The sequence below is a fragment of the Mugil cephalus genome, chromosome 21 (assembly GCF_022458985.1).
Source record: "Mugil cephalus isolate CIBA_MC_2020 chromosome 21, CIBA_Mcephalus_1.1, whole genome shotgun sequence".
In the NCBI taxonomy this organism is placed as follows: domain Eukaryota; kingdom Metazoa; phylum Chordata; class Actinopteri; order Mugiliformes; family Mugilidae; genus Mugil; species Mugil cephalus.
In genome coordinates this window covers 4381764-4394244 of record NC_061790.1, presented here as the reverse complement: position 1 = coordinate 4394244, position 12481 = coordinate 4381764, and the positions used below count along the sequence as shown (strand labels likewise).

At 43.3% G+C, this 12481-nt stretch overlaps 1 protein-coding gene across 1 annotated transcript in view; it reads right to left on the bottom strand.

Annotated features, from left to right (window-relative positions):
• The window catches only part of rgs6 (regulator of G protein signaling 6), a 99061-nt gene extending 86904 nt beyond the window's left edge, over positions 1-12157 (bottom strand). Inside the window, exons 1-2 of the mRNA XM_047573382.1 lie at positions 12052-12157; positions 5262-5587 (exon numbers count right to left, since the gene is read on the bottom strand). Of these exons, the coding sequence (XP_047429338.1) occupies positions 5262-5483 (222 nt within the window). The 5' untranslated portion in view covers positions 5484-5587; positions 12052-12157. The remainder of the gene's footprint in view (positions 1-5261; positions 5588-12051) is intronic.
• Positions 12158-12481: the final 324 nt, after the last annotated feature.

Sequence of the window (12481 nt, the reverse complement as noted above, 5' to 3'; positions counted from 1 at the left end):
ATCAGTATTTCAGTTTACTGCCGAGGGTTTTAAAGCGGAGAGGCTGAATGGATGTAGGGAAACACAAAAGATGAATGTTGGGGGCAAATAAAAGTCTCTTTATGTCTTTCTCTCCTTTCAAAAGATTATTATTTCCCAATTGTAGTAAAGTGGGCATCCGTGACCCACACGGATGATGACTTTATTCTTTCCCAGGGAGACTTTTGTTTCCTGAAGTGAGTCTATAGAAGATTTATTGGTGCTGAAATGCCACATGAAGGAAAGCAGACGCAGGCGACAGACGGGCCGTAAATCGTGACAGTACTTTTTGTTAAACAGGAAAATGATATTATATCTCAGCTGCTCTTCACCTAAAGTAACCTTTACCGCGTGTAGTCGCCATGCGTTCTTAGCCATATCCATCTGCTGCTCAGCTGCACTCTGGAAAAGCCTTACATCTCATTCTTTACCTTCACAGTTAATACACTTTTAGGGTTTTTCTCTCTCCTCTTTCACCCACATTCTCTTTCTACACTAAACCCCCTCCTCCAACCTGCACCAGGAAGTCATTTATCAAAGTCAGTAGGTTGGTGCCATACAGTCCCTACGACACTTCCTCTCAATGCAAATAAATGGTAAATAATCCAGCAAAATTTCCAATATCTATTAATTGTTTTCTTCTCCAAGTTGTGGAAATGTTAGCAAACCTAAATTAGCAGTTAAACACAGTACACCAAGAAAATATCCGCTTTTTCTCTTAAATTGTTTGACCCGACAACAAATTTATTAATCCGTCCAGGGGACAACCTCTTGAGAACATGGGTGGATGAATTTGGACATCAACTAAAATTAAATACCCTCTTCTATCAATCCATAACCAATGGGAGCAATTGATACAGTCAAGTAAAGTTTACTGAATGTTTTCTACAATGAAACGTCGTCCACAATTCCTCTCATCAAAGTGCTGAAAGCAGGCTTGGTGATTTGGGTACATCCAGATGGACAGGCAAGAAAAGCTAGCTCCATCCATGCACTAACAATACTTCCGTGGCCTTTGGGGTAACTATGCAAGAGCATTACCATACAAGTACTAATAAATTAAGGGAAACAATTCATTAACCAGTCATAACATCAGAATCCAAGGGTTATGACACACTAACCCATCGTTGGGCCATTCGTGAGCGTCTTTGTATCCTGCACCAGCGGCGCTAGTCTGTCTTTTCAGACAATTCAATCACAAATATTTTCACAACATGAGGCCAGATCTGCATAATGGGTCTTCCTTTAGCTTCCCACCTAAAGTCTGTAACATACTCTGTGAGAAGCGAGATAATTCGTTCTCGATGTTTGGGCTGCAAGAACCTGAACAAAGTCCATTCTGGCCAGGTCATTTATAATTTATACTGATAGAACAGACAGATAGAATGCCCTTTATTGTCACTGTACGGTGTACAACGAGATTGGAGAACTGAAAGGGAGAGTTGTGATCTTGGATCAAGAGGCACGACAAACTCAATTACCGAACTGTGGGGACGTCCTCCCCTATGATCTCTACCAGCAGAGATTAGCGCTCACGCTGTGAATATCAGCATCTGGGAGCTAACAGAGTGGCCGCTAGCATTTCTGATTTTCCGCATCAGCCACGACCACTTCCACTTTCTGACCAGTCACAACATAGCTACCAGACATAACATGAGAGAAAAGTGCTGCGTCGAGAACAAGCAAGAACTCCAAAATTAGGCCTGTGAAGAAGTGTGAAGTACGTGATAAATGGTAGCTCTTCCATTTTCCTGGTTATTTCTTTTCATGCAGAACTAAAGTGCAGGCTGACTGTTGGCTGTAGTCTTGACGATGTGTTCAACTTTTTGGGTCAGACACAGGCCATGTGAGGCCTAACTTCAGGTCTCAAACAACTTATTTAGTAGTAATAAGTTGAAGGTGCAAGTCATTGACTTAATTTAATCCATTTAGTACTACTGGTACATATGGTAACATCTCAATGATAAATATATACCGAGTATCTATTGCCGGTAGAGGCTTTTGGATGACCGGCAAAGACTTTTCAATGCCAACTCTAATTCAGTTTTTGTTTCAACCTCCTCCAGAAACTTTTGACAAGAGTTTAGAAGCTCCTCACGTTCACATAAACCGATGCAAAAAAGTAAAATGAAAATAATTCAACAACTCAAGCTGCGAAAATCCCCAAATACTCTCACCCTAATCCAACCGGTAAGCTCCATCCCAGGGCTGTCTTTCCTCTGTTGCATTTCTCCAACAAAACATTCACCGCCGACTTCCTCAACAAGCTGCAAGACAGAAATGAATCGATACCGTCTACTCTGCATTCATTTAGTAAGTACATACACTAAGCACGAAATGCACCTCTCATCTCTCAACTGAGTGCAGAGTTACTGGAAGACAAAAGTTATTCTTGCTCGATTGTTTCTCATAGTTCTTCCATTAAAGACACGTACGACAAGTGGAAATATTTTTCCGTTTAATGTTTTTATAACGTTCCAAATGCTTGTGCCGCTCTCTTCCATCACCCCCCCTCCCCTCCTCAAAGTGTGTTTTCCCGCTCGTGATGAATAAGTCAATGAGCACACCTGCGTGTGAGCAATGCTGATACAGTTCGTGTTAACAGAGGAGAGGCAACAAGATTGCCTCTGGAATATTTATTGCTCTTGTGTTTTATTCATGTCAGGGGTCATATACAATGATATACTGGTTTGTTTCTATAGGAGGCCGAGTATATTCCCTTTGCCTTTCACTATGCAGTCAGTGTTCATGTCCACCAGAACAGACTCTTAGAATGATGTTAACCACGTCTGTGTTTAAATGTCGTTGTTGACGTTTGTGGCAATATTCATGCACTTGCACGCTGGAAGTGATTTCTTTAAACCAGCGATGACTGTTTTCTAAAAGCTGAAAAGGGGAGAACCTAAGTAGATGGAGATGGAGGGACCCTCAGCAACTACGAGCATGGTGGGAAAAAATAAATAAAACAGGAAGCATAGACAAAAGGTTTGCGGCACTCCAGATTACAAATTAGAAGGAATCTTCAGAGAAACAATCACAATCTGAAAATTGAAGACATCTTAAAGATGGATGATGGGGTATTTGCATGGGACTACCACCTCTTGTAATTTGTAGTAATCACATAAGTCTTCTGTGATTTCAATCCGGTGTGAATCGGACGCCTCCCTGATTAGCAAAGTAAAAATTATTATGACCCATCCTACTTCTCCAAACACAGTTCAACTGAGTTCGCCTACCAACAATATGAGAGTAACGCAGATTTCCGTCTCCAAACTAAGTGGGGTGGGGATGGGTCTTGGAGCTTGGTTGAGATTCAGCTGATGCTACATTCAAGAAAACTTGAGAAATGAGCCCTGAGTTGTCAAACTCAGAAAGGACTGCTTCCAAAATAAACGGTGATAATACACCAAACTTAATTTTTGTCCTCCGAGTTAACCTGTAACGTGAACGCTACGATATCGGAAGTCTGAAATTTCCTAGTGGGACTTTAGAATTTATGGGTTTTCATGAAGGCATCATTTACGCTGCGTTATTTCATTTCAAGTCACTGTTTTCAGAAAGATGCAGAGTAAATTTTGAAGCTAGGAGAATGTGTCCTAACTGGAAACAAAGGTCTTAAAACTTGTAAAAATATAATAACTAATATTAAATGTTAGGATGTAACTTTTGAAGTTTGGAGTATGAAATTGAAACTGAACTAAATGGTTAAATTGCTAACTGCTTTTCTTAGATACAAGTAGGGGAGGCGGCTCCAAAGAAAAAAGGTTGGGAACCATTGATGTACGCCACTAATCCTCGATACCAATTCTAAGCACAAACCATCACAAGTCGACATCTCTGTGATTTTGTCACGCAAGCTTTGTTGTGTTTGCAGCATTTTTTCTGCCTCTTTTCGCTCACGAACGGTGAAGGCTTGTGTTTTAAATCAAAGTTTCAAGGGCTGTTTGGGTGAAATGCCAAGATGTCGCTCTTGAGAACGGAGACCCACTCACAGAAAAAAAGGCTCAAAACCATCAGAAGAATGAAATCGTGAAGGTCGACGAGACGGGCGGCGTGCGTGGCTCCATATTATGATACAGTATGTTGGATTTTATTTAGTGCCGCTTCAATGCGTTCATCACATCAGTGAAGGTGGCACTGATTTAAATATTAAAGTAACTAAATCTGTCAAAAGGTGCAGAATTATAAAAGGTATAACATTACATCTGACGTGGATTGGTGGAAAGTAGCAGAGCCATCAAAACCATGGATAATGTCAGTTAAATACAGAGTAAAGGGTGCGAAAAGTACTTAGGACGAGTTTTGTAAAATATTTGGTGTAGGATATGTGGCCGTTTCCCTTACTCCACTTAGCTAAATGGTTGCTTTGGAACTGTGGAACCTCATTTCTCAACAAGGAACAGAAACAAGTCAGAGATCTCATTTCCTCCTGACATTTTTATACACCTGACATCCGAGATGTGGCTCAGCTTACCTCCCCCTGCGCAATCTCTTAAAACATATCCCGCACTTCTCATAAACTCCCATTTGTCACAAGCGTATCCCATTTCTTCTCTGCAAATTTAACAAATTTCCTTTTTTCCCCACCTACGACTAAGTAAATCACTCTGGAAAGTTATTATTTTTTTTTTCCCCCTTGAAAGCATCTCTTATTTGTTTCACCATCTGTCCAGAAGCTCTTCAGATCAGTTCGTACTTTCTTTTTTATTTCTGCCATATGGCGATCCAGCAGGTTTTCAAATACATGCGACCACACGGCTCAAAATAGAAGACGCTCCGTCACTGTTAAACCGGAAATGATTGAGGTTTATCAATAAAAATAAATAATTTTTCTACGATTCACACTGTAGTAAGACATAATTGGAGCTGAGGATTATTTGATATGTTAAATCATGGAATTCCTTTAAACTCAAACAGAAACACCTCAAATCTAAACAACTACAGTACATTAATGAATTCTGAGACATGGAAAACATCTAAACAACACGTGGACTCATGAGACTCATGTTCTTTTCCACCTTACAGTCATATGAAAGGACCACTAGGACATCAAAATGTCAAAAAAGACAGTCTGAGGCACCACCAGCACCAACCTGGCCGGTTTACCTCTTCAAAAGTAACACGTCCTCTCAGTTAATTCATCTTTGAGGTTAAGCGGAAAAACAAGAGCTAACGAAAAGCTCAACTATAGGTTGAAACTTAGAAGAAAAAAAAGAGGTGACAGGGTTGGTCTTTCCTCTTACCTTTCTGTAAACAATCATGTTGGGCGTGTCATCGTCCGGGTCCACGGTGCTCATGGACCTCATGGACAGCAGAGGGCGAGTTGGGGGAGTCTGGGCGAGCTCCTTCGGTTCTTCGGACCCGTCATCTGGTTCCGTCGTGTCCACAGCGCTCGGCTGCTGCTGCTGCTGCTCCTCTTCCTCCAGCTGCTGCTGCTGCTGCTCCTCCTGAGGTGCCTCGGCCATAGCTACAGCCTCCCTTTCAGTCGTCTCCCCCCGTGATAAGTTATCCTCTCCTGTTTATCGACTCCTCTCTCAGCCTGTGCTTTCTCTTCTGTGTCTAGGAGTTGCTGTGGAGAGAAAGAGTGAGAGAGATGAATTGGACCGTGCAGCCCTCAGCGGAGCCCCGGTCTCCCGACTCTTTGTCTTTTTTCTTCTGTCAGCAGGCGAGAAGACGGATGAAATGAAGGCATCGTAAATTCTCCTAGTTTTCTGTGTTATCTCTTTTACTGCCGCTCCGCCCGGCCCACGGTCACATGAGACTGAAGTTAAAGGACGACACAATACACCGTGGTTAGGCTTCTTCTCCCTTTCTTGCAGTATCACACTTCCTTTAAGTTATGGGATTGTTATTGGTTGCTTAATCTTAATCACTCCAGTGAAACCAATTTACAAACTGACTCAACCAGACAAGACCGTGTTTTCTACCCATCAAATACAGTCAAGCCCAGATGAAGGTCTCTGTGTTCTCCCACGTCCCTAAGTTTTAAACCTGGCGCCTGAGCCCTCATTCAGGCTGGAGGCGTTTTATGTGAACATCCAACAACTGGTTTGCCAGAGGTGAAGAAACCGCAGTGATGGGGAAAAGAACTGCCTACGGCAACCAGGAGGAGAGCAGAAAAATCTAGGAAGCATCCGCGAAAAGGGTCAGACGATGAAAAAGAAACTGAAGGTTCACGGTTTACAAAGCGATTGTCGGCTGTCATGGAGCTGTTGGAGATGTGGACTCAAATGTGGGACAAAAATGTGATGAGGCCGAGGTTCCAAATAAATGTAAAAAAAAAAACTGAAAAATGCTGCAGCAGTGGCAGGATATAACGAGACTAATGACACGACAGGGAACAAAGGCAAATGCAGGGTCATGTATGCACAATGAGGAACACAGGGACCAGCACAAAACTGGAAATGAAACAAAATCACAGGTAAAAGACAATGACACAGAACCATGACAGGCGTCAACTATTAACAATTTGTAGTTCGTTTCATTCTCACTGCTGGAGGTGGCTGAGAGAAGAGAAGGGACTTTAGGTCTGAGGACAGATGCACGGCCAACAAGTCGCCGATGAGGTGTTGCTCAAGCACTGATACTCATTGATATTCATTGATGCTTAAACGTGTCACAAGAGCACTGAAAAAAAAAATGGGTTGGTTTGGTAAAACAGCAGGATATATGCACCAATCAGCCACAACATTATGACCACCGAGAGGAGAAGTAAATGACATTGACCAGCTTGTGACGATTCAATGTTCTGCTGGGAAACTTGTGGACCTGGGATTCAGACCAGGCACCACCACCCCATAGCAATGACACCCAGTAGGGTGTGGCCTGACACAGACGCACACAAAAACACAACTCAAAAAACATGAAGAACAGCACAAGGTGTTGACCTGGCCTCCAAATTCACTAGATGCCAAACTGATCAAGTATCTGTGGGATGATCCACAGAGGCCCCTCCCCTCAACCCAGAGGACAGTGTTGTGTAAATTCTCTCTCTGTCAGCAGGGGGAGCCAAATGTTTTGAACTGCAGCTTTAACGGTGCATTGAATTTCAACAAGTAACTTCCATCAATTAAACGGATCACAGACACAAAAATGCAGAAAGATTCAGATTTTGTTCTGCAGAGCAGCCATTCACAGAAACACCTATGACGACTCCATAGTGGATTTACCGACACACACACATCTCATTATTCAGGCCCGTCTGACAGCTGTCAAAATATCGTTATCTGAGCAGAGATGAGCTGATATTAAGGGAGAGCAGAAGAAGAAGAAATGAGGAGGAAAGTGGAAACAACAGGAGGTTTCTGCATGACGACTCTTAACTTCTACCTCCTCTCTTTGTCAAGAGTGGAGCTGCATCACTGTCCCGGCACATTACTCCTGAATCCTAACTGGAAACGAGCCCCTTTCCATTTAGTCCATCCTTAATGGAAGATCATCAAAGGATATTCATCCTCAGACAGCTGGCCTCTTTACAGGCTGAACACGACTCCGTGGCTGCGCTAAATAATTAAGTGAATCTAAAGAATTCGTCGCCTGATTAAATGGAAAGTTTTGATCACGGACCACACAATGCAAATACAGTTTCAAAGGAAAGAAAATCGGGATATAAAGCTTTTCCTTCCTGCAATCATTTCATTATTATCTACATGGAAGCCGACTTGTGCGCTCAAACCGAAAGGAAAGCTACTTCATTATTTCATCCCCTTTCGCTTCATCTACTCGCTTCACTCAGTTCTCCCCCAGCAGATTAACACAAAACCTCAAAGGGATCAAGTTCTTCTGTCAATCTCTGTAAAAAGAAGTTATTATTGTTATTGTAGAAAGAAGAAACGAAGCCATCCAGTCGCATTTTGAATCTTACCCCGGTTGACAAACACGTAGAATGAAGAGTTCCACACAAAAAAAAAAGAAACCTGCCAATAAACGTGCCTGAAAAAGGCTGCCGCTGCTGTCGGCTGCAGGTTGAGGAGCGACGCAAGAGTTGTTTGGAGGAATTTGTTGGTAAAAAACGAAGTTAGAGAGATGAGGTGTCATGGAGGTCTTCTAGACAAACCACTGTGAGTTACAGTAATTCAAATAACGCGTACTTTAGCGTATCATGAGCACTATGTTCAGGCTTTAAAGGATTAATGACATATAATTGAGCACACCTGTGCTTTGTCACGCAAGTGCACATGGGAAATGTAGTTCCGACCAGACACTAGAGGGTGAATCAGCATAGAAAGCAAGTGACACGAAAGGAATAAAACATCACAGCACGGAAAAAGTCAACCAATTAATGCATTAATAGACTCCACATGTGATAGGTCTGTTCAACCTGTGCTTAGATTAACCTGGGGCTCGCGGGGAAAAACAATGGTTCCGGGGGTCTCGCTCGCTCCGTGCTCCCAGCAGGACCCCGGGTTCGCTCCGCCGCGGTCTGATTAAACACAGATTAACTTGTAAATATGCGCCGCACGAGCACAAATAGCAGCTGAGGCCGTGATTCAGCCACAAACAGAATCAGCTGCATTTCAGCACGCGCTTCGTGCTCCACGGCAAAGTTTAAATTTAGCAAAACCAATTACCGCGCCGTTAGTCATCCTCTCTTGAAGCTCGCGCAGAAACAAACCCTGGAGTGATTACAATGCGGGATGATTGAGATCCAGCGCGTTGGATTTTATATAATTGCTCTCAGAACCTTTGTCTGAAACTTAAATAAACATTTTGTGAAAATGCAAAGAGTTTGTTGCGGAGATCAGCACCGCCTTCATGTCTGAAGCTAATTAGCTTAGCACATACATCAGAAATGGGACGCTGTCATCAGATCCACCTCTAATAACATATTAATTAAATTTAAAGGTTAAGACTTGCTTCATGGTGATTGTACAGAGATGAATATGATCCTCTGAAGTGAAGTGGAGGCACAACTGTGTGTGTGGTGTGTTTGCTATTGGCACAGACATTTAGCTCTATGTCAGCTGCCTCTTTAGATCAATACTCTCATCAGCCAGCTGTTTGTGTGTATCTGAATGTGTGAGGGTACATACTACAGTGTCTGTGTGTGTGTGTGATGGAGCCTCAGAGGGGCTGCTTCACACGGAGACACGAACATGCAGCATTTGTTTGAAAGTGCAAATCAGAAAAGAATGAACCACATTTCCTGAATCAGCGTCTATTCGACCTGCTGTCTCTACTACGGCCACGCCATCTGTTTATTAGCCGGCGCTCCGAAAAGCTGCAGCTCAACTTCACACTCCTGGAATCGCACGTAGCGCCGTAGGCTGGAATCGATACCTCCGATGTTCACTCCTGGTTTTGCATATAAATGAAATGTTGAGGTTGAACGCTCTCGTCCGATCAGCCGGGATCACTGATCACTGGAGGGGGGGAAGGGAGGAGGCGCCTTAGTTGGTTTAATCGCTTCAAAGAATACCAGGTGTCACCTTGAGAGCAAACTGCCACGCCAAGTCAATCCATCGCTTTAAAATGAAATGAAACAGGGAACAATCGTGACTCATTTGAGGTTCTGAAGTTGCCTCATGTGAGCACCTGAACTGGAACAGACCAGAAGACATTTTCAGCCAGACTGACAGGGCTGTGGTGAGTCAATAGTGATCCGCTTAGCAACTAAAAACGTAGAACATCAACAGGGGGTCCGCTGCCCCTAGGGGGTCCACAGAGGTACTGCAAGGGGGAGTCGCAAAATCTTTGGTTGATTACACATTTTTGGTATATTTTTTTAAGTTTCATCCACAAATTTAAATGTCTTTACATGCACATTAACCTGAATCCAACATATTTTAGTAAAGGGATAAATGGAGGCAGGGGTCGTCATCTTTCAGTCAACACTTCACCCATTCAGCAATACAGGAGCTCAATTGGTCTGAGAGCCTATTCAATCCCCAGGTGAAATCCCAGACGTACACTGCAATATGCACTGTTCCTACTACATTTAGCTATGTTTAAAGTTAAGACTTGAATCCGTCAATTATATATATTTATATAAATCTGTGTGTGTGTGTTTACACCCTACTGTTGCACATGTTTGAAATTAAAAAAAAGAATATTTCAACCTATGGATTATTTGAATAGCTTAATATTGAGGCTAATGATTTTAAATAATTAAATGATAATAATAATGTATATTTATAAATAGCGTTAGTGTAATAGTGTATTATAGGCCCTGACGTAGAATAAATAATCTGGGTGAAACAGTTTTTCTGTACATGTTTGCACCGTGTGGGGTGAACAACAGGTGATGTGTTTCCTTGAGGGTGTTTATTGTCCCTCTGTGTACAGGCTTTTTTTTTTCAGATTTATTCAGATTCATACTAAAGCAAAAACTCTAACAAGCAGGAAAACTTTTAGCTGATTCTTTCACCCACTCCGGCTTTTCAAAGGGGGGAGATTTGAGTGTAATGTGTCTGTTAAAACATTTGTCCTTGGTGCTTTTTCCTCTTTGCTACCTGTTTAGCGTGAGCAGCTGTGCTTTTTTTGCAAGGCGAAGTCAATGTAACGGATGGAATATTCTATTTATTTTTAATGCACGTCTCAGGTTTTTATTGCAAATTAACCCGACTGCACTTGAACGTGCCTTTAACCGACCCTCTTCCTCTTCTCAGCGAGGTGTGATGACAGGAAGTGGATGCACAGACAGGAGATTTCTTGCCGTTTCTAAAGTCTGTGCTATTCTTTTCCCTCAGGAGCATCCACAGCTAGACAACCACACACACACACACACACACACACACACCACCACCACCACCACCACCACAATGCTTCAGGCAAGACTGGATGAGGACGTCTGGCTGCTTTACGCTGAGGGGTGGTTACAAATCAAGGACGCGCACCAATTCAGGAGCCGTTCATCTTCACAAACAGACATACCTATGATGGTGCCTGTCATTTCACATTGCATCAAACGTTTGTCAAATTTAATTCAAGGTAAACTCATTAGAAATTTGGATTTTCTTCCACTCAGAGGAGAGGAGATCCGGGTTTCAGCAATATTTTAATACACTGGTTGGGGTTTGACCGGCAGCAGAGCTCCTGGTTTCAGGGTTCACACCCGATTTAACAACCTCACCGCCACACATCTATGCACCCAGTCAGCCGCAAGAGCTTTACCGAGCCACCAGCCACCAGCCACCGGTGATGTTGAATGATAAGGCCTCGCCAACCAGTTGTTTTCTGAGTTCATCCCAGAGGTGCTGGGTGGCGGTGATAAGGTCAGACCTGTTCATTTCCTCTTCACTAAAACTCAAACAACCGTTTCATCAATGGTTCCACTTAGAGGGCAAGGGAACAGAACAGGGTGTTTGCTCAGATTGTCAAGTTAAAAACACTTTTTTTTTAATTAAATGTAGACAAGCTGATTGATGGAGCAATGAGACTCATCTTTAATGGGAGTATGAAATTTATATCTGGGGGCAACGTGTCCCCCGTCCAGGTTAATTTAGTCCCTTATGATAAAATGCCATGAAAACATCAGTATGCAGCAAGACCTGCGACATAATATAAGGCAGTTTGTGTGTGATGGATGGTGGTGATACACATCTGCTGACATAGATCTCCATCTCTTCAACCTCTCCTGGATACACACCCCAGCCTGAAGGCTAATTCATGCCCTCTATGTCACATACACACACACTTGAAGACTTTTTTTTTTTTTTTTTTACACGCACACCACACCTCTGTCACTATGCCCTCACGCCGTGCACACAGAAATTCCGCGCACTACAGGAGCTCCACCGAACTCCAGCTAAGCTTCCTTCAATCACTAGTGGGGATTAACCACATCCTCCGCGGTGCGCGCACAAACATACCTCCGAAAAATACATCCAAGCCAAGCAGCACCTCAGCTCAGCATCGCTGGACTGACTCTGTCTCGAGCCTCAAAGCGCAACAAGGAATCCGTTTTTTATTTATATGTATATATATATATATATATATATATATATTCAGACTGCCGCTTCTTTTCCCACATATTCCCATTCGCATCCCCTCTCTGTCTCTCAATCATCAGCCACATCCATCCCTCCTTCTTACCTCCTCAGCGCCGCCGGCTCATCTCTCGCTTGGAGCTCCGGAGCCAAGACGGAGCTTCACAGGCTCTCCACGCAAGAGCCGCACACTGGGGGGAGAGAGAGAGAGAGAGAGGGAGGGAGGGAGGGAGAGAGAGAGAGAGAGAGAGAGAGAGAGAGAGAGAGAGAGAAGCTGCAGGTTCCTGACAACTAACGTGCAGTCACTCAAAATGTGTGCGCGCGTCGTTGCATTCACGTCTAAGTGTGTTGTGGGGACTAAGCGCGCACTGCAACATTATGGGGTCTCACCGTGCTCAGACTAACCTGCTAGGAACAGAGCACCAAGCCTCTGCTGTGAGGTCCCTAAAACCAGGACGTCTTCAACGTTTTTCAGGTCAAGGAACCCCCAAAGTGATGGAGAGATTAAGTAGGGACCCCCCCATATTAAACTCTAA